The sequence below is a fragment of the Vanacampus margaritifer genome, chromosome 4, assembly GCF_051991255.1.
Source record: "Vanacampus margaritifer isolate UIUO_Vmar chromosome 4, RoL_Vmar_1.0, whole genome shotgun sequence".
In the NCBI taxonomy this organism is placed as follows: domain Eukaryota; kingdom Metazoa; phylum Chordata; class Actinopteri; order Syngnathiformes; family Syngnathidae; genus Vanacampus; species Vanacampus margaritifer.
Genome location: NC_135435.1, coordinates 21502616 through 21525888, shown reverse-complemented (window position 1 = coordinate 21525888; position 23273 = coordinate 21502616). Strand labels below are relative to the sequence as shown.

At 36.9% G+C, this 23273-nt stretch overlaps 1 protein-coding gene across 1 annotated transcript in view; it reads right to left on the bottom strand.

Moving 5' to 3' along the window:
- Positions 1–23273, bottom strand: part of LOC144050396 (semaphorin-4B-like) — a 61842-nt gene that overhangs the window by 16797 nt on the left and 21772 nt on the right. The window contains exons 3-8 of the mRNA XM_077563580.1: positions 21232–21648; positions 6098–6258; positions 5710–5772; positions 4835–4933; positions 1712–1823; positions 885–1001 (exon numbers count right to left, since the gene is read on the bottom strand). Coding sequence (XP_077419706.1) covers positions 885–1001; positions 1712–1823; positions 4835–4933; positions 5710–5772; positions 6098–6258; positions 21232–21343 — 664 coding nt within the window. The 5' untranslated portion in view covers positions 21344–21648. The remainder of the gene's footprint in view (positions 1–884; positions 1002–1711; positions 1824–4834; positions 4934–5709; positions 5773–6097; positions 6259–21231; positions 21649–23273) is intronic.

Genomic DNA, 23273 nt, shown 5'->3' with positions numbered 1-23273 from the left:
AGTCCAAATTTGGTGAATACAGTGGTGCCTTGAGATACAAGCGACCGGACATGCAAGTTTTTCAAGATACGAGCCCTCAGCCGGACATTTTATTTTATTTTATTTTTTAAATATGGATGCTGCATGGTGGCAATTAACTAAACTCAGGATTTTGTCCCTTCGTGAACAATTCTTGAAAAAAAGAGGCTTCAAGATGTAGAGATGATTTCAAACATGATTTGAGTTTTATTGCCTAACTAAACACAAAACAAAGAATTAAACATCCATTTAATCAAATCACCTAACTTTGCTTTCCTAAAGAAAAAAGTGGCTAATTTATTATTTACAGTTTCTTAAATGACTATACAGTGCCTTCAATTATTATTATTTTTTTTAAATATAAACATTACACAATTGTTTTTGGTGGGAAGCTAGAACAGATTAATTGAACTGTCATTCCTTTCAATGGGGAAAGATAATTTGAGATACAAGATTTTTTTTTTTCTGGGAAATACAAGACTCTTGAGTTATGAACAATTCAACTCACATCTCAAGGCATGAGTGTACTTGAATTCTGTACTACTTTTTATCACCATTCAGCTACCAACTGCTTGCAACTGTTTCTTAACAACTGTGCCATGGGCTAAGACAACCCCATTTATACATCCATGACTTTCCAACCACTCACATTTATGGCCAAGTTAAAATCTTGGAGATCATGAAAAACCCACAAAGCAGGGCCCGAGCTGAGGTTTGAGCCCAGAACATCTTGACAACAAGGCAGACGTGCTAACCACTAGTTCACTGTGCTTTCCCAAAACAAACAACCTCATTCTATTTTATTAAAAATATACATACTGTACAATCACGGTAGGGTGTAATGTGAGGGTTAATGGAGTTTTTACCTTGCAGCCATTTTAGGGAGTTTTCCGTCTTTAGTGCCGTTCCTTGGCCCAAACTCTTATAAATGACAGGCTCGTTCCCTTGGAAGTTGCTGACTGTGCCAGTGTACAACTCACCATCTAAAAAGTGAAGAAAAACACGTCCTGTGTTTAAAATGGATAATTATATAATGCAGCATAATCCATAAGAAAGAAATGTTATGTTTGTGTTAAGAGTGAAGAGAAAGTCTGATTAAGCCAAGTACTAACAACCAGCTCATTATTTACTGATCGCGGAACCACAAATAGAAGACGCATGGTAAATGGTGACTCATTAGGAATGGTGGGAGGGCAGGGCAGGGCCAACATCATTTTTTAACATATATTCCATGAAATTGTATTCATGTATCCCCAACAGTCTCTTCTTCTCATTTATGTGGATATGCTAATCGATTTTCTTTTGTCCAATCAGATTTAAGCTTCTCTGCGCGTTGCCATGTCAATCTAATAATCTTCCTTCAGAATCAGTAGTGCTTGCCAATGCAACTTTAACAATAGTAATGGACTGTTGCTTTGACCAATCAATTTAAAATGTGTCCATATAAAGCAGTGAGTGGCCTTTTATGATCAGCATATTTCCGTCCTCTGGTAAAATTTGCTACAGCTAACTTTGACTAGCAAAACACATCTATAGTGGTCTGCAATATATAACACATTTCATAATTAACTCTTTGATGTGTATTTCATGATTGGATGGTCAAAAATAATATTGAGCTGTCCAGAGGATGTCCTGTTAAGTATAGTTATGTTTTTAATACTTTTGTAATTTTTTTAGTGCATAGTCTGCGTACCAACAATGATGGCGGTGGATTTGTACTCGGGATTAAAAGGGCAGCGGCTGCGTCCGTCCTCCATTGCCACCTCGCCGGCGTCGTCCTTCGCCAGCGTGAACGTGGATGTGTTCTGCAGACAGACAGGCAAGGTGTGATGATGTCATCCGAATAACAATGACCTCAGCAGCCTCGAGTGCTAAAATACACAAGAGAGCGCTGACTTACTGGCAGTGAGGCCAGTGAGTAAACAGGTTGTCATTTACCACACATATGGTTTGAATTGTGAGCAAAGTGGTCTTCGATCTGGCGCATGAGCCTTAATACTCTGCTTTAATAAGCAAGCGGTGATCAAACATCTGTTTTCATTCAGCTTTTTTTTTCATTATTAAAATTTCCCCAAAACGCAAAGGCCTTTGTAATTCAATTGATGAGAATGAATGAAAACTCTTGATGACCTTTTACCATAATATCCATTTATTTTTCCTTTTAATTTCCATTTTACATATTTTATATCACTTTAAAAGTTGTTTAGTGTTGTTTGAAAAAAAAAAAAAGTACAAATAACGACTTTAGCTTGAATTGTTGCCTTTCTCCATTTGCAATTAAGAAAATAAATGCTAATCCTTAATGGTGTTTAAATGTTGATGACTTAATTGTTCTGCCTGTGTAAATGTCAAATGTTTAGTTAGTTTAGTAATTACTTAATACTGTTTACATAAAGTGCTAGTGTAAATATTTGTTTGCTCATCGGTGATGTCACGTCAGTTTGTGCTAGCATGCTATTTAGGCTATTATGCTAGCTAACACTATTGATCGTGAAGGTGGTTTGTGTTAAATAACTTAACTACTGATTACAATTATGTAACATGTGTACATGCCAGAAGCACTTTGTTGGTGTTTTTATGATCATTACCCATTTTAAGTGCCTTGCTGCCATTTTGTAGTGTCTTATACGCAGCTAAGTCTCTTCAAGCTGCTATGACACAAATCCCAATTGTGGCGTTTGTGAGCAAAAAAGAAAAAAGAAAAGAAAACTGAAGCGTGTCCCTTGAACCATGCAACATAAATCCATCTCACGAGTTCAACGTCCTGACTGTCTGTCCAAAGTTTAAAGAAGAGCTACAAAAATAAACATGCAATGTTATGCATGTGACAGACTGTCCTGCGCTGTGTCAACATAAAATGTCCTCCTCGGTCTCAGACGTCCTGTGTTATGGTTTCAATTTTTGACGTCAAAAGCGGGTAAAGTTTACAGAGCTGACGTTAGTGTCACCCCGCTGTTAGTCTACCATCCACTCCCGACGTGCTCCTCTGCTAGATAAACACGTCTGCCGCTGGAAACCACACACACACATCAAGTACACCCCTGTTGACTTGTCTGGATAAATTGCCTCAGCAGGGTCCTGTCACGCTCAGATGGCAACGGAGCGGAGAGGGGGAAAAAAACAAGCTTCAAAAGCCAAAATAGATAATACTGTACTGCGGAACTTCTCAGATTTTCTGGAAAATATGCGGCTAACAAAACGTTGTCACGCAAAATCTCCTCAGACTTCATGTCTGTGGATTTGTTCTTTGAGATGCTTTCTGAGTGCGTTTAGCTTTTTCGTTGGCGAGATGTCACCGCAGTAGAGTAGCCATGATGGGGGGAAAAAGTGTGACTTCAGTAATAACTAGAGCTGCGAGCAGTTATAAAGGGCCCCACACAACCCTGGCCACGTTGGGGTACTTGCATGTTGAGGTACTGACATAGGACAAGAACCCTCGAAAATACAGTCTTCCCTCATTTTCCGCTGGGGTTAGGTTCCAAAAAATGTAGTTAGCTTTATGTTTTACATTTATTATGTTTTAAGGCTCTAAAACGCCTTCCCACACAGTTTTTCTCACCGAGGCATTTACATTTTCTCACATTTCTCTGTTTAACCCTGGAGAACCCAAGAACCCTTTTCTTCTTTGGAAAATTATGAATTATACATTAAATGACTGCTATAAATTCACTGAACACCAAAATACTGTATATGTTTTTTCAATTTTAACCCTTGTTTTTTGAACTAGCTCAGAGTTGCTAATTTATCAAAATATATATATAAAACATACTCCTAGGCATTCTGCAACATGATATGAAATAGATTAACAAAAAAAACACAATTTTACCATCTGATGGTTTTGTTTGGATTAATTTCCAGCTTAACAAAACAGCATGTTGCCAGCCATCTTGTCACCACCACTCTGGCTCATGTAAGTGCAATATTCATCCACTAGATGGCCCCATGCAGGGGTCAGAAGTGGCACTCTGGACTTTTGAAGTTAAATTTGTAAAAAAAAAAAAAGAAAAAAAAAAGGTCTTTGTTATTTGAGTAGCAGAATTTATAGGGGCCAAATTTGACCCCGTGGGTTCTCCAGGGTTTTAAACATTCTTAATGTTCAAATTTTATAAAATAGGGTACATTAGTGTAAAAAAAATTGCACCAAAAACAGCCTAAAGTGAACCGCGTTATAGCAAGGGAACACTGTATAAATGTTTTTGCCAGGTCTTATGCGTGGGCAAAGTTTCACGAGCATTCATTGCAGTAAGACCTCCGTAAAAGGCCAAAAATGGTGTGCAATTCTCAAAATAAATTCAAAATGGTGGACTTCCTGTTAAGTGTAGCATATGGCTACAAAAACGTTTTTGTATGTCTTAGGCTGATCGATATAAAGTTAAAGGTTAAAGTACGACTGATTGTCACGCCCATCTAAAGTGGGGTGAAATTTGTTCTTGGCATTTAACCCATCCACTGAGGGAGCGGTGAGCAGCAGCAGTCCGCTTGCGCTCGGGGATCATTTGGTGCTCTAACCCCCCCAATTCCAACCAGTAATGCTGAGTGTCAAGCAGGAAAGCAAATGGGTCCCATTTTTATAGTGTTTGGTATGACACGGCCAGGGGATTGAACCCACGACCTCTCAGTCTCAGAACACTCTACCACTGAGTTGGTATGCCTCCCGTTTTTCCACAAATCTATATGTAAACATACAATTGGGAATGCTTTGTTACAAAATGTATATGAGATTTCACCCATGTTTAGATCCACAAAAACAACGTAAATTATCTGTGCATCGGCGCATCGCCATGCCAACAGCGTGCAACAAAACAAAAAGACTTACGATGTAGCTACAGATGGGGCTGAATGCGTAGGTGCCGCACACGTACAGGTGCGTGCTGTTGAGACGCAGCAGAATCTTGATGTAATTGAAGCAATCGGTCTGGTTGAGAGGGTGTGAAAAAACAACGACATAAAAGGTGTTATTACTCTCATCCCCAAAAAAAGTCACTCTGGTTCAGCACACACAAATAAAAATACCTGAAACGATTAAATAAAGCTCAAATAAAAGCTTAAATAAAAACTCAAGTGTTGGATGGGGAGAAAAGATGTTGCCTGCTGAGCAGACGAACGAGTGCAGTGCGCCACGTAGATTAAGCGGGCCTTGTCGCCTGAGGGTACAACAGCTGGTATGACAACAAGGAAACACACACACGGCAAAAAAAAAAGTCGAATTTCCCCATGAACACTTGATGAATGTGGAAGAGTGGTAAAACATAACAGTTGAAGGGGAAAAACCAAAAAAGATGGATTAAGAGTGAATACTGAGTAAGCCTGCGGCAGCCCACTTCTACAATTATAGTAACGCCTTGAGAGGCAGCCCAAGGATATCCCAGATTGCTTATGGTGAAGTTTTTTGTTTTTTTTACACTTTGTGGACTGCTTGCCAATCAACCACCAGTCAGTGGGGAAACACAGGTAGTGACTACCTGAGATCTAATTCCCAACAATCCATTTTGAATACTGCTTAGCTTATCCTGGTTAAAGCTACATCTAGTGACTTACGGCGAAAGGTAGTCTAGGCTACTCTAGTTAGCTATGTAAACCACTACACTATAACCTGGGATCCTATTCCTATTAATTTAATTCCTGAAAAATAATGCTCTGAAAATATTTTGGCTGTTGATCTCTTTCAACTTTCTCTATGGCTCGTCTCACCTCGAGGTTCTTCCCTTTGAAGCTGCACTCTTCTCTCTTTCCAAGCGGAGTAGCCCAAGTCAGCTGAAGGACAAAAACAGTCAGAATAAATCATTAAAAATACAAGAACACGTTGCTTTGAAAAATTCATACAGTGAATTTTTATATGTTGCCGTCCAACAGAATAACATCTCAGTCAAAAACGCTACACCCGATTGATGCTCAGAAATCAGCTACAATTAGCGTATAATAAAAACAGGCATAAATATATCAGTATAAAATGCCCCAAAAATTAAGAATGACCAAAAAATATATATCTACTTGTAATATTATATACAAAATGTAGATGTAGAACTATTTGACTTCCACAGCAACACTTCGCATGTGCGCACACGTCTGACACACTCACATTCTTCTGCAGCTTAGTCCTGCTGATGTCGGAGAGGCTGAGGGCAAAGAGCGCCTCGCGGGCCCCCACGTACAGCATGTCGTCCTCCTGGCTGAGCAGCAGCGATGTGTAATTGAAGACGCCCTCGGCAGAGAACCTCTTGGCCGATCGCTCCTTGGCATCTGCAGGACGCACACGCGCACGCCGTTGTTACGACAGATATTACGAAGAAGGCGATGCACAGCCAGATCAGTTATTAAAAAAAAGAAGAAGAAAATATTATTAAAAATTTGGGGCGACAGGCAATTTTTTTTTATTTATTGTAATTAATCGGATGACTTCCCTAGTTAACTCAGAATTAATCGCAAATTTTATATCTGTTCTAAATGTACAATGAAATAAATTTATAGGTTTTCATACTCTTGTTAACAAAAGTGGAAAAAATGTTAAACTAAAAGAAATTAGTAAAAATTAATTTTCGACCTTTATAGCCGTCAATGAATAAAAAAAAAGAAGAAGAAAAGATTATTAAAAATTTGGGGCGACAGGCAATTAAATTTTTTAATTGTAATTAATCTTATGACTTCACTGGTTAACTCACGATTAATCGCACATTTTCTATCTGTTCTAAATGCACAATAAAAACAATTCTAGCTTTTCATACTCTTGTTAACAAAAGAGGGAAAAAAAGTTAAACGAATAGAAATAGTTCAAATGTATTTTTGACGTTTTTAAGCCGCCAATGGCAGTGAATGAGTTAATCATATGACTTCACTAGTTAACTCACGATTAATCACACATTTTCTATCTGTTCTAAATGTACAATAAAACAATTCTAGCTTTTCATACTCTTGTTAACAAAAGCGGAAAAAAAGTTAAACTAATAGAAATAGTTTAAATGTATTTTTGTCGTTTCTAGCCGCCAATGGCAGTGAATGAGTTAATCACATGACTTCACTAGTTCACTCACGATTAATCACTAATTTTATATCTGTTCTAAATGTACAATAAAAACATTCTAGGTTTTCAAACTCTTGTTAAAAAAAGTGGGGAAAAAAATGCTAAACTAATAGAAATAGTTCAAATGTATTTTTGACGTTTTTAGCCGCCAATGGCAGTGAATGAGTTAATCACATGACTTCACTAGTTCACTCATGATTAATCACTAATTTTATATCTGTTCTAAATGTACAATAAAAACATTCTAGGTTTTCAAACTCTTGTTAAAAAAGTTAAACTAATAGAAATAGTTGAAATGAATTTTTGACGTTTATAGCCGTCAATGGCAGTGAATGAGTTAATCACATGACTTCACTAGTTCACTCACGATTAATCACAAATTTTATATCTGTTCTAAATGTACAATAAAAACATTCTAGGTTTTCAAACTCTTGTTAAAAAAGTAGGGAAAAAAATGCTAAACTAATAGAAATAGTTCAAATGTATTTTTGACGTTTTTAGCCGCCAATGGCAGTGAATGAGTTAATCACATGACTTCACTAGTTAACTCACGATTAATCACAAATTTTATATCTGTTCTAAATGTACAATAAAAACATTCTAGGTTTTCAAACTCTTGTTAAAAAAGTTAAACTAATAGAAATAGTTCAAATGAATTTTTGACGTTTATAGCCGTCAATGGCAGTGAATGAGCTAGAGTGCCTGGCCAACTTTTATAGTAACTCTGAAAAGAAACTACCATGAAAATCTTCATTTTTGGAAGCCTGTGGCGGTTTGCGCTGCCTTGCAAAAAAAACAAAACATTCTTGTTGTACTTCATGTTGTTGCTCCAGTCAGACAGCCCAACGTGGCTGGCTAACACTCAAAAACTCCCCCGGCGGAAAAATGTTTTCCAAGATTTGTTTCTAACCACTTGAAGCCAACTAATGGCAGCTAATGCAGACTTTATCAGCCAGCAATGTGGAATTCAGGCTTGGATTTGTGGCATTAACATGCAGTTTGTTCACGTCTTCCTACGTGATAAGCGTGCTGATACACTCCGCCGCATACTTGGCAGGCAGAAAAGAAAAAATATGCACTAATATGACTTTTGATGCCAGCAACTTCATCGCTTTGGATGCGATATCATGTAGAATCATTGGGTTTCTTGCTTTGGCAAAGAGAAACAAGTCTAGGAATGTTAAAAATTGGTTTAAGAACAAACTATTTTTTCAAAACACATAATTTTGAATATTTGTCAATACAAAGTACCAACATTACTTGATCGTTTATATAATTGGTAGAGCTTTTTCCTCCACTCCTTTTGGTACATGTTTACGTATTGCATCTCATTGTAAACATAGTAACAACTGAACGTGAGGCCAAAGCCAAAATGCTGCTTGTCCAAATAAGATGAACAGCTCGTAAACACGACCATTTGCTGCACTTCAACTGACACTCAAACAACTTTTGGCAAGAAAATCGAGTCGAGGAGAGCAAGCAAGCTGCACAAGACTCATCTTGTCCAAAACGTCACATTTCAAGGACTTTTTTTCCAAACCAAAAGATCTCACTTTGCTGAATATCCTGCAACATCTGGAGTCAATGTAGACAAAGCCTCTCGTTAAAGTCAGTCGCAATGCATATTATTTAAATAAAATAAAAAAAATCCAAATTTCCTGTTGTCTATATCGGCTCATTGAGAGCAGGGGAATCGCAAAAAAGTACAATTGAATGGAAAAAGCTTCCACAAATTTTCACATAAAGTAAATATTGTTTAGAACTTCTCAGAGATCAATGAAGACAAAGACATAAAAAATTAAATACAATAATAGAAGCTATAAGCCTTTGAACAAGTATTAAATCTCTTTGGAATTTGTCGAATAAGAGACTGAGGATGAGAAAAATACATTAAATGAACTATGTAGAATAAAATACGAGAATGATGCCAAATTAAATAAAGTACAATAACTCATTCACTGCCATTGACTGCTTTAGACGTCAAAATTTCATTTGAACTATTTATTAGTTTCACATTTTTTCCACTTTTGTTAACTTTATGGGTATGAAAACCTAGAACATTTTTTTACTGTACATTTAGAACATATATAAAATTTGGGATTAATCGTGAGTTAACTAGTGAAGTCATGTGATTAATTACAATAAAATAATAATAAATTAAAAAAGAAGAAAAGATAAAAAATTAGGGGTGTCAGACGATTACATTTTTTAATTGTAATTAATCGCATGACTTCAATAGTTAACTCACGATTAATCCCAAATTTTATATCTGTTCTAAATGTACAATAAAAAAAAGTCTAGGTTTTCATACTCTTGTTAACAAAAGTGGGGAAAAAAGTGAAACTAATAGAAATAGTTCAAATGAATTTTTGACGTCTATAGCCGTCAATAGCAGTGAATGAAATAAATAATTCAGTTTTCGATATTTGCAATGAATTTTATGCTGGTAAAATAGAACACAACAAAATAAAATACAGCACCTATAAAGACATTTAACAAAGATACAAAAATACAGTTACCAAAATACAGTAATTGATACAAAAAAAATACTAAAAATAGTTAAATAAATAAAACTGCAAAAAATAATATATACTGTAGAATACTAAGCAAATGAGATAACAGCAAAGAGACAATGATACAATGAAAGTAAAAGCACCTTAAAAAAAATAGTTTTTTAAATAACCTAAAAGTAGTCTGTTCTAAAATAAAAGCACTTAAGAATATGAAATCACTTAAAACCCTATCTCTCCTCATTGTAAGCCCTGGGCTGTGCTGGTCATTCACTTTTTAAAATAAAAAAAAAAAAAAAAAAAAAAAAGTTTCCCTGTGGCACATTGACACCCTGACATACATCACTGAGGAAGAAAAAAAAAAACTAAAAATGCAAACAGAGGGCAAACCCATGAAAGTAGCAGCATTGAGGAATGGACATCGTTAAAGACGGTAGTCGTGGTAACATGTAGAGGTCATCCTAGAAAAATAACATTGGCGTCTGCCGTCTTGTGGCCGACCGTTGCAATCCTGAAGTGTGTCTTGAAGAGGTCATATGTGGTTGAGCGAGAGCGAGAGAGAGAGAGAGAGCGCGAGCAGGGCCAGCTTCGCAACCAGACCGCACCTCCACGATCCATCAATCAGCCTCTTGTTTCATCAGCTGCCTGCCAAGCTCAGCTCTTCACCTCTGCTCATTGCTGCACTTATCATCAATACTGCCGCCTCTAATGTGCGCAATTAGCCACGGGTTGCCAAGGGACGCCACGGGTTGCCAAGGGACGCCACGGGTTGCCAAGGGACGCCACGGGTTGCCAAGGGACGCCACCGCATACATGGACCCGCGGTCTTGGCCATCACACTCACACAAAGACTGATAAAAGACATTGACCGGTCCTTTCTTTTTCTGGGAGCTTGCGTCCATTCAGCCAGATCATCATTTGTAATATATCAATAAATAATTTTACAGTTAAATAAATATTTCAAAAACAAAAATAGAAGATTCTACAAAGTAGGGCTGCTTAATTATGAAGAACATATTAATCATGATTCATTTGGGAATAATTGAAATCACGATTAGGACAATCATTTGTTGTTTTAAACACGCAAAATATATTAAGACAAATACATTTAGTTGAAAATTGAAACACTATAAGTTATTTTTGGTCCAAACAAGATTGATTAATTATTTTTTAAAATAAAGTAAATATATAAATTTAAACAACTCAAAATGAGTATTGATAATCTTTTATTTTTATTTACAATTATGCAGATTTTGTAATTGTGGAGTGTAATAATTGAAATTGTAATTGAATTTCAATTAATTGCACAGCCCTACTACATAAATAACATAAAAAATAAAAAGCATTTTAAATTCTTAAATTACTTTGACGCTAATAAATAGCAACCTAAAATTCAATAAAATACATTTAAAAGAAAAGGAAAAAAATTAGAGGGGGGAGGGGTGAGCTTCAATTAAGCGTATCAAATAACATCAATGCAAAAAAATATATAAAATACAATCAAATAAATAAAATAATATAAGATTAGCTTTATTTTAAGCGTTTAAAAATTAAATTATAACTTTTTTTTTAAGACTGTATACAAACATACATAAAATACAAAAAAATAAAATAAGCAATACGTTAAGCTATTTAAAAAAAAAATTTGAATATAACCTTCTCAAATGAGATTTATGCCAAAATAATAATTTAAATAAAGTATTACTTAAGACCTTGAATATCAGTTTAGATGCTCATCCAAGCTGCTTTTATGGACTTGCTTTGTGCACTGTCCCAAGACTTTTGTCCAGATGGTGGACGTTCGCAGTCAATCAGGTGAAATTCAATTCGGGCAGCATATTCGCTCAGAAAAGCCGCCCATGAATAAATAAAAGATGCAAGAAGCAAAAACCAAGTCATATATCTCAGCATGCGAAAGCGCAGCTGCTCCGCAGTGAGCATGTGCAAACCATACGCAAGACAATGAGACTCCTGTAATGGAATAGCGTCCCTCCAAACGTGGCTGTAGTAAATATGTAAAATATATCTATATGCATACATCTTCATACACACACATACATCATCTCGCATCTGATAGCGTTCAATTCTGACCTGGATCTCCCCAGGATAAAGCCTCCACAGCTCATCAACTTTGCACGCAAGACAATGCATTTTAATGCAAGCATCACCGATGATGTCATCCGCAAAACAAAAAAAAAAACACGCCAAGCCATAAAGTGAAGCAGATGTTGACATGTTCGTAAAGCAGAAAACAACATCTGTACGAAAAGCACATTTTTGTGCAATTAAATACGCTTTTGGATCGGCCCGGGCCTCTTGCTACGCATCGCAGCTAAGCTCCAGCTAACAGAAATCATCCGCCGGCGCCAGTTTGCACACAAAAGAGAGGCGCGCATGCACGCACACGCAGCTGCATATCACATTCCAGATGTTTTGTAGGGCGGGGCCGCTAATTGCTCCTATGAGGCCTGATTGTAAACATGGCTCGCATCGACGAAAGCAGCAAGAGGCAGCGATGTGCACCTTTCGACACTTTATGTCACAATCTAATAACATCCTAGGAATTCACATTTTTGCCTTTTCAAATATAATAACGCTTACTTGATTGACTGACGAAAGAGCACAGGTTAACCTGATATTCCCCAAATTAATTATTGGGCTCAGATCAGATCAGGTTGCATAACAGTTGGTCATTTAACCAATAGAAGATTGCTTCTGAGCTTCGGGAAGAGCGCCGCACGTCAAAATTAATTTGTAACAAACCACATCAAGTCGTACATCATATTAACTCATTCACTACCAGCCATTTTCACTGAAGCAACCCCCTTCGCTCCCGGCTCTTTAGGAATTAGCATTAGAATATAGCTAAGTTTCATCATTATTCACAAATCTGTGAATATCCAGAAGGGGAAAGAGCTTTTTGCAACATGGCCCTGGTTGATCTCTTATACTCTGCTGCCACCTGCTGGCTGTTTTTTTTTTTTTAATAAGCGACCTTTTCAGGTCAGATGCTCCATCAAAGCCTTCTGTATGCTCTAGTATAAATATATATATATATATATATATATATATATATATATATATATATAAATATATATAAAACGTATAAATACGTTTTTGGGACCATGGCAATATTTTCGCTAAACCCTATTATGATGACAAAACTATCAAAAAAAATGTTTTTTAATTACGTGATAAAGTCACTACTGAAGTCAAGAATCAAGTTCTTGATTAATTGATTGATTAATTGTTAAGAGTTTGAAAACCTAGAATTTTTTTTTTAAATTGTATTAAAACAGATATAAAAATTGGGATTAATTGTGAGTTAACTAGTGAAGTCACGCGATTAATTCTGATAAAAAATTGTAATCGCCTGACGCCCCTAATTTTTAAGAATCTTTTCAAAAACAAAAAAAGTTTTTTTATTATTATTATTATTTTTTATTAGAGGCATCAGGCGATTAAAATTTGTAATTAATTGCATGACTTCACTAGTTCACTCACGATTAATCCCAAATTTTACATCTTTTCTAAATGTACAATAAAAAAAATCTAGGTTTTCATACTCCTGTTTACAAAAATGGAAAAAAAATGTTAAATAGAAATAGTTCAAATGAATTTTTGACGTCTATAGCCGTCAATGGCAGTGAATGAGTTAAAGACCCTGACGAATGCTTTTCAGATCTGTCATTATATTGTCAACAAACCATAACAAGTTCCCAAAGTTACCCCTGAGCACGGTTAAAAAATGCACTCTGCAATAATATAATACAATTCTAATCCAAGCATCCACAATGTACATCCCCAGTATATCAACAAAGCCTCATCTCTACCTGAGATTCATGCACAGTCCAAATGTGTCGTTTAATGTGACTTTTGCAGAATTATGTTCCTCATATCGAGTTTGTGTGCGTACATCACAGTGAGAGACAGCTGCACCTCACAGATAACAAGCGCAGCCCGCCAGTGTCTAACGCTCGCTGCATGTTGATGAAGCAACATAGAAGGTGTCGCATCGTGACAAGTAAATACTTGATGAGGCTTAAACGGAGCAACTTAACAGAATCAACAACACAAGGATGACTGCATAGCAAGACTCGTGTGATGCTCAGCTCTGTCGTGAGCGTCTCTCGTGTGCCAATCCGCTGCCATGCTGCTGGTGGTCTAACCTTGGTATGCAAGCGACTGATTCCGACATGTAGCATGACATTCCCTCAGTGGCAACAGAAAAAAACCCCGAGACGTGTTCGCGCTCGTCTCGTCGGAGGTGAAGCCCGAAAACTCGTGTATACGCACGGAAAGTCACCGGATGCCATGTTGCGTGAAAGAATGTCAGAACAAAATGAGGTGCTGATTGGCGCTAAGAACGCTGTTGACGGACAGATGAGAAATATGAAGGATATACAAGGGGGTTGTCATGACAACCAGAGCCCAGCAACTCAATGAGGTGATGATTGAATTACTTAAACTGGCAGCAAAGTATGCGGTGGACTTTTAAAGCTACGGGAGGAAAACAAAAGCTAAAGAAGCTAATAACAAATCAGTTTGTGGCATAACACAATAGTTGGGTTTCTTTTTATCCATCCATTTGAATTTGAATTTTCAAGATGTGCAAAAATAAAACTGAATGGAAAAATCGAAAAAAAGGTCAAATGGGCGATGGAAACAGCTTTTGCGAATAAGTGCTGGCACGTTTTGACCGGATATTACGTCACATGCCTGTTTGTAGTCCTAAAACAAAGGTACGTTTGTTGGGGGGACGACGAAACAGAAATCTTTTTGGGATTAATCCAAAAAGCGAATATTAATGCTATTTTAGATGGAAAACAGCAAAGATACGCTACTATTTATCAAGAATTACAAAAGGAAACTCATACGATGTCGCTTCCTGGTCTTCTTCTTCTTTTTTTTTAAACTACTGGTGGATCACATCGCTATGGTGTATACCGCCACCTACAGCGGCGGAGTCCCCTCTAAATAGTCGCAAAAGGAGAACAGATAGAAACGTTTTGCGCATTTTCAGTAAATTTGCTTAAAAAGATTGGAAACAATTGGATGGAAACCTGACTAATGTCTCAAAAGAGCTTTGTCTCATCATTTAGTGGAACTCAACTCTGAATAATAAACTCAGCACTGATGGTGCTGATAGCACAACATGAGAAGTGTCCTGGCTGGTGATGCAGACTCACCGTGGCAACGTGATGCTAGTCTCCTGATTGCAAGTGCGCCAATTTGTTTGAAGGTGTATTTAACTCATTCACTGCCATTGACGGCTATAAACGTCACTATTTACGTCACTTTTGTTAACAATAGTATGAAACCTAGATTTTTTCTTATTGTACATTTAGAACAGATATGAAATTTGTGATTAATCGCGAGTTAACTAGTGAAGTCATGCGATTAATTATGATTAAAAACTTTCATGGCCTGACGCACCGAATTTTTTACCTTTTCTTTTTTTTTATCCATTCATTGTCATTGACAGCTATAAACGTAAAAAATAATAATTTTAACTATTCATATTTTTTTTTCCCACTTTTGTTAACAATAGTACGAAAACCTAGAATTTTTTTGGTACATTTAGAATAGATGTAAAATTTGTGATTAATCGTGAGTTAACTAGTGAAGTCATGCGATTAATTACGATTACAAATTAAAAAAAAAAAAAGTATCGCCTCTTGCCTTTAATTTTTAGTAATCTTTAAAAAAAAAAAAATTTTTTATGGCAGTAAATGCGTTAAGGAGAAAAGGAAGCAAATTACATATTGATGCTTTAAGACACATGGAAGAATTCCATTTTACAGCCACTTTTCACAGGAAAAGTTTGCCTAAACTAAAGTAATGTCTGGACTATAAGGCGCACCTGACTATAAGACGCGCTAGCCAAATTTGGGGAATACTTGAGTTTGTTACACACATAAGCCGCACCCGACTGTAAGCCGCAGGTGTTTTAATGTTCCCGCTACTTTCTTTTCCATAATGAGGGAGCAAATTGTCTCACTCACGTTCTGTCTCTCCTACTGTATTTGGGCTCACTTGGTTTGTTTTGCTCTGCGTGACTCTCTTGCACTTCCTTTATAGTGCGCCCCCCTTGTGATCTGCTGGATAAGACGCACTTTTGCATTAGCCGCAGGGTCGAATGCAAATGAAAAAAGTAGCGGCTTACAGTCCGGAAATTACTGTAGATGACAATTGGCCCTTATATGTAGGTTAAAAAAGCCGTTTCACACACGCCACTATATGGACAAAAATATTGGGACAGTTGGAAAATTCCGTAAGAACCCCATTGAAAAATCTCTGGGACAAACTGGAACAGATCTTCCGTAGTCGCTTCCCTTGCTGTAAATATACTTGCCAACAGTCCCAATACTTTTGACCATACATCTGCGGCCGTGTACATATTTTAACATTCACAATCTAAGTGAGTTGCACATTCCTGCAGATGGTTTGCGCCGCTTGCTAAGTGCACTCCCTGGAAGCAGCCATGTGATTAAGGCCTAAGTGCTAACGCAGCATACAGACCCACTATCGTGTGTGTGTGTGTGTGTGTTGTAATGATGAGTTGTGCAGTAGTCCGCCGCTCTGGTTGCACACGCACCGCAAAGTAAGCCGAGCGAGCGAGCGGGCGGTCGAGGCAGGACTGAACGTCGCACGCTGATGGTTTTGTGCACGCGCTGCTCGAACAGCTGGAAGCTTTTAACGCCGACCGGGCCGCACCGCCGCCACCGCTTGCTTCCTGTCACCGTACTCCACGCGCGCGGCGCTTTGCCGAGAGGTCCAATTATCCCGGCTGGGGGCTCAGGTCTGATAACGAACAGCATGGCGCTTTCTTCTTAAGAGCGTGGAACGCAAATTTCGCTCAGACGATTAAAAAAATATATAGAGAAATCATAAAAAGACATTTTATTGTGCAACCAACCCTTTGGAATGGAATTATAAAATGTTTAAATACTGTGCAGGTACGTTTTTTAGTCTTATTTTAGCATAATTGTCATGTAAGTATGGAGAGCCATTGAGCCATCCATCCTTAACTCATTCACTGCCATTGACGACTTTTGACGTCAAAAATTCATGTGAACTATTTCTATTAGTTTAACAATTTTTCATTTCATTTTTTATGAAAACCTATATATTTTTATTGTACATTAATAGCAGATATAAAATTATCATGCAAAAAAATAAGATTCAACGCCCCTTATTTTATTATTATTTTTTAAATTAGGCCTGTCAGGGGATTACATTTTTAAAATTGTAATTAATCACATGACTTCACTAGTTAACTAACGATTAATCACAAACTTTATATCTGTTTGAAATTTACAATATTTTTTTATTCTAGGTTTTCATACTCTTGTCAGCAAATGTGGATTTTTTTTAAACTAATAGAAATAGTTAAAATTAATTTAATTCACTTTGCACTGGATTGAGTTGCTAGCGTAGCAAAATTAGCTTGCACTGTTTGCGGATTGGAAACAAGAATACACAGGAGGAGGTTTGTTCTTGGCACATTGGCATACATCTTGGCATACATCCTAGAGTCTACAGGTTTTATTTAACATTATTCTGCAGTGAATGAGGACTAAGCTCTGCTGCAAATAGCAAAATGGATTGCACACCATGTTGGCAAAGCACCACTTTTTTGCACCAAGATGGTGCAAAAACAGAAAAAAAAATGTTTTATTTGAGAGTTGCGAATGAATAAACATGGGGTGAACGCTATAAATAATTTCCTGAAAATGAAATATATATTTCTTCAACAATGGATTTTGTCAGCCTAAAAGCGAGGATACGCCCACTGATACCAAAAGAAAGATACTCACAAATGCTGGCATCCGACTCAACAACGCTCGTGACAATAGCGACATAATTGCGGCATGGTTTTAATGGCCTCATCCCCCTTTTTACACGCTCCAGAGGATGTGGAGAAAAAGTTCGATCCTGACACAATTCAACAGCTTGATTGGCGCAGAATAGCAGCGGGTGAGAAATGACCTTGTAGCTCTTAATTAAGGTGGACAGAGTGGAATGTGAGGGTCATGAAACTCATTTTTAGGGATCGCTGCATTACAATTTTTTTTCATGATTATTTATTTGCAGATATTTTGTAGCAGGGGTGACGCGAATCTGTAATTGATGAAGTCTGGGCAACGTCTCGCAACAATTCATTTGATTCAACGACGCCGAGATAGATGTAGTGTTTTTTTTTTTTTTCCACGGTGATGCTGCACTTGGAGTGCAATTAGCATTCAGCATGCACTTTTTTTATAGAATTTACACATTAGCATGAATGAAAAGTGACAAGCTCTCCCTGAATGTGCTGCATCCAAAGTAGATTACGCAGCTTCACATGCTGTTAATATTAACATTTGGACAAATAGAAGCCATTTAACTCATTCACTGCCATTGACGGCTATAGATGTCAAAAATTCTTTTAAACTATTTCTATTAGTTTAGCATTTTTTCCCACTTTTGTTAACAAGAGTATGAAAACCTAGAAAAAAATATTGTACATTTAGAACAGATATAAAATTTGTGATTAATTATGAGTTAACTAGTGAAGTCATCCGATTAATAATGAAAAAATTACCAAATTTTTAATAATCTTTTCTCTTTTTTTTAAAAAAAAGAAAAGATTTTTAAAAATTAGGAGCGTCAGGCGATTACATTTTTTAATCATGATTAATCGCATGTCTTCACTAGTTAACTCATGATTAATTACAAATTTTATATCTGTTCTAAATGCACAATAAAAAAAATTATAGGTTTTCATACTCTTGTTAAAATGTTAAATAAATAAATGTTTTACGTCTATAGCCGTCCATAAATTCATGAAAAAAAAAAAGATTATTAAAAATTCGGGGCATCAAGCGATTACATTTTTTCATCGTAATTAATCGCATGACTTCACTAGTTAACACATGAATATATCACAAATTTTAGATCTGTTCTAAATGTACAATATATTTTTTTTATAGGTTTTCATACTCTTGTTAACAAAAGTGGAAAAACATCTTAAACTAAAAGAAATAGTTAAAATCAATTTTTGACCTTTATAGCTGTCAATGGCAGTGAATGAATTAAAAAAAGAATTATTATTTTTTAATTCGGGGCTTCAGGCGGTTCAAATTTTAAATCGTAATTAATCGCATGACTTCACTAGTTAGTTAACTCACGATTAATCACAAATTTTATATCTGTTCTAAATGTACAATAAAAGGTTTTTTTTTAATAGGTTTTTATACTCTTGTTAACAAAAGTGTGAAAAAAATGTTAAACTAATAGAAATAGTTCAAATGATTTTTTGACGTTTATAGCCGTCAATGGCAGTGAATGAGTTAAAAAAAAAAAAAAAACTCTATTCCCTTCGTTGGGCAATTATGCACTTGATAACTAGTCAGGCACTGCAGAGACCCAGCTATTAGTATATAAGCAGTTTAAAAGTCAATTTTCCAAGGTATGCTCCAGTTTGTGGAGCAGCAGGGAACAGACAATGTGAAAAGACTGCAAAGTCCACATGAAATAGTATCCAGCGCTAAAATATGCAAACATTAGCGAGTTTAAAAAAAAATTATATATAACATCCCAGCGGTGAAAAACAACCAGCTCAAATCATCTCAGAACGACTCTTTGTTGATGCAAGCAAATAAATAAATAAATAAAGGTCTTGTGGCTCGAGAGACGTTTGTGATGATGAGAAACACGCCGCATGCCCAACTTTGCTCCCATGATCCTTTGTTCGGCCCTAATGAATAACAGACGAGCTCTCCCGCCGCACAAAAACCCTCCACTCGGCTCACATGAGAGATTAGCCTGCTCATTAGGAGAGAGGCATGGAGAATGGCAGCGAATGAAGGAAGGACAAAAAAAAAAAACGTCTTTCCAGGAAAATGTTCCCTTTAAGGGAGGGAAAGTTCTTCCCTTATTTTCCATGCCTACGATTGGGACCATGGCAAAGGATTTACGGGGGTGACGTGTTTTACCTGCTGTGGTACAGGCCACTTATTCACGCTTTTTAATTGTTTCTCTAAAGTGACTTAGCGTAATCCATTTAGGTGTTTGACAAAGAAGTTAAATGGCTTAAGTGAGAGAAAGGATGCGCTTCGGAATGAATTAGTAACAGCCCGACATGTGACTTCCAGCCAAACTAACTGTTTTTGAAAAACGACTTTGAATTTAGATCAGGGGTGCCGGATTTGGTCCGCAAAGTGGTTTAATCTGGCCCGCGAGATGATTTTGTAAAGTAAAAACAAATTTGTAGTCGGACCAATTAATCAGGTGGCCACAATCAAAAGAATTTCACAAGCAATCCTCAGATGAGCAATGCAACTTGTACATAGAATTGCGCTGGATGTCATTATTTTACACACCACCTAAAGTTACGGTTTGTTTAAAATAATATAAACTCATTCACTGCCACTGACGTCAAAAATTCATTTGAACTATTTCCACTTTTGTTAGGAGTATGAAAACCTAAAAAACTATTTTTTATTTTACATTTAGAACAGATATAAAATTTCTGATTAATCGTGTTAATTATTGAAGTCATGTGATTAATTACAATTCAAAATTAGGAGCGTCTGGCAAAGAAAATTGTAATTAAGTGCATGACTTCATGAGTTAACTCGCGATTAATCAAAATTTTTAAATGTGTTCTAAATGTTTCTTTCCTTTGGTCCTTTCTCGGGTTTCCTGACGGCCTCACGACTCTGGCTGGAAGTGTTCGGTTTAGGGAAACGGTATGGGATTTTTATTTTTATTTTTTATAGGTTTTAGGTGAACTAATGAATGCACGCACGCACGCACATACACATATTCACCCACAAACAAAAAAAAAAAAATACCAAAAAAAATAAAAATAAAAAAGGAGCGCAATGATGATGACATGTCAAATCGGTAAAATTACCGAATGAACAATACTGAGCTCTCCAAGAAAAAAATAAAAATAAAAAAATAAATAAAAATAAAATAAATAAATCTGTTCTAAATGTACAATAAAAAAATTCTAGGTTTTCATACTCTTGTTAACAAAAGTAGAAAAAAAATTTACTAATAGAAAAAGTCTAAATGATTTTTTGACGTTTATAACCTATCAATGGCAGTAAATGAGCTAAAATAAATAAATAAATGCACTCCCAATTTGAAACATGGCTCAAATTAAAGTTCCACTCCAGCTCTGTAGGTGGCAGTAATGAGCACCATAACAACACCTGCCCAACAGAACAAATGCTCTTCATGAAAAGATGGCTCGTCTCCTTGCACTTGGCACAACCACATATTTTTATACAGTAAGATTATAAGGCTCAAATGTTTCCATGAGGATCCAAGTGGATCCGTTCCTGTTTTCTTTTTTTTTTGTGAGGTCATAATTATGATTGCATGCATTTTATTTGAGCATGTGCGCATCTGGGCCTACAAGCACTTGCTTCCTTGCTTACGCTCATCACGGCAATTCACTCATGCAAATGAAGGCTTGAGTCCACATTCACTGCAGGTGGCCGAGCCTTGATGAGGACTCATTCTTACTATATACTATGGTATAATATACTATCAAAACCACATCACTATATGGAATGAGATAGAAAAAAAAGCCATCATATCATCAAAATTGAAATTGAAATATTTTGAGACAGTGTATAGCCGTGGGATGTTACAGCCACAGGTGATTATTATTATTATTTTACTTACTGTAAGAGAAAGTGATTCGCGGCGTCACGTCGTCATCCACGGTTGTTGCTGATTGGACGCGGAGGGCCAACAGGAGGGCGAGGCAGCGCGTGCACGCCGCTAATGTCCACATGGTTATCCTACCCTCGCACCAACAAACACAAAGGAACGGTGTTTGTTTTAACTCTCCTTGGAATTCATGAAGCTCCACCAGACTCCCGAGCTCAGCTTTCTATCCGCGCCGGCATCTTGGGAAGGGGCGGGGGGTGCGGCGAGGTAGTAAACGTGCCCTCGACTTGATCCTTGTATTCCCGCTGGTCGTCCTCGCACACGGCGAGTAGACTCTTTGCACAAAGACGAGGAATCCTTTCTGGATTAAAAGTGAGCTTGTTTTTTGCCGGTGGATGTGATCCGCGCTAAGATCCGAGCAGTGGTCATCTGTGGAGAGAACAGAGGGAAATGCTCTCATTCCGTTTCTGACAACAAGAGACATTTGGCTGAAGATTTTACTGCGAAGCTGAGATTTAAAGAGATTCGCTTTTTTTTGCTAATAAAATAGGGTGCCACGTTAGCTCTCTGTCCTGAGATCAGAACATGTATTTGTAACAGTGACGCCAGAAACAAAAGCGAGGCCACTCTTTGAGCGCGCTGCCAAAGAACAACTCCATCAAATCGCGAGCAGCTGGCACTCGATCGGCGCACAAACATCATGCGGGAGCGTCACAAACTTTTGCAAATTTTACTCCCCACTATAAAATTACACTGTCATTAGCAACCACAGATGATTATGTGGAAGCTTGGCTCAACATTTTTGGCTGTGATGAGGATTAATGAAAGAACAGCAAGTCCAAAGACAACTCTGTAATTTGTATCAAAGAGGCACAATGAAACCATCTGCCTTATGACTTTTATTGGCTTTTAGCACTTATCCACATCCTTCCTGAAGATCCACTTTGCCCATTTCTATTTCTTGTGTATAGCTAATAGATAAATAAATACCAAATTGGCCAGGAAGTATTCAATATTATTGATAGATATTAGGAGTGGGAATCTTTGAATGTCTCACAATTCGATTTGATTCTGATTTTTGGGTGTGAGATTCGATTCAGAATCGATTTTCGATTAAGAACAATTTTTGATTCAAAATGATTTGATTGACTATGATTTTTGCTTCAATCTATAGATTTGCAAGGAATAGTAATGATCTACTCCAGTCTGACTCGCTAATGCTAATTAGCGCGCTACTCGCGGCACTTTTATCACTCAAAAGAACGGCGCCACACTGCAAAAAAAACAACTTTTATTGGAATAACTTGATTATGACTTTTTCTTTCTACTCTCTAATCTGGCCACAACATAACAGTTTCCTTGTTTTTCCTCTATAGAAAAATTGACAAAAGAAAAGAAAGACGCCATTACGATATAGCAAGATCGCTAATGTCCGACTGGCATGTCGCGCTATTAACTATACGTTTATGTTACTCACAAACATCGCCAAATGTAATCAAACGTCACACACGTATCACGTTAACATGCAAAGATTATGAAATACTCAGTCATTGCGTTGACCACATGAACAGATTAACACATGAAAATACAAAACGAAAGTACAGGTAGCTACCATGCATGCAGTAATTTAACTGATTTACATGACATACTCTGCTTGCTACTTCAAACAAAGGCTCAAAGAGGTAACGAATGACATCAGTCACTTCAAACGTGCGTCAACAGTCATGATGAGCGCAACACTTCTTCGTTTGTCTGCATGACTGTATTATACTGCCGCCCGGTGGCCAAGTCATGCACAGCAGAAGGGGCTGCAATGAATTATCATAATACACAATCTGTTCGTTTATATTGTTTAATTTTGTAATATGTATACGTTTTTTCAATTGTGATATCACAGTGCTATTTACTTTAATAAATAAAAAAAACACTTTATGAACATTTGTGTTGTTCTTTTGGGGAGGCTGGAACGGATTTTTGGTGTTTCTATAGATTTCAATGAGGAAAGATGATTTTAGTGTTTTGAGTCACTAGAAGCTACTCACTTTAATTACTCA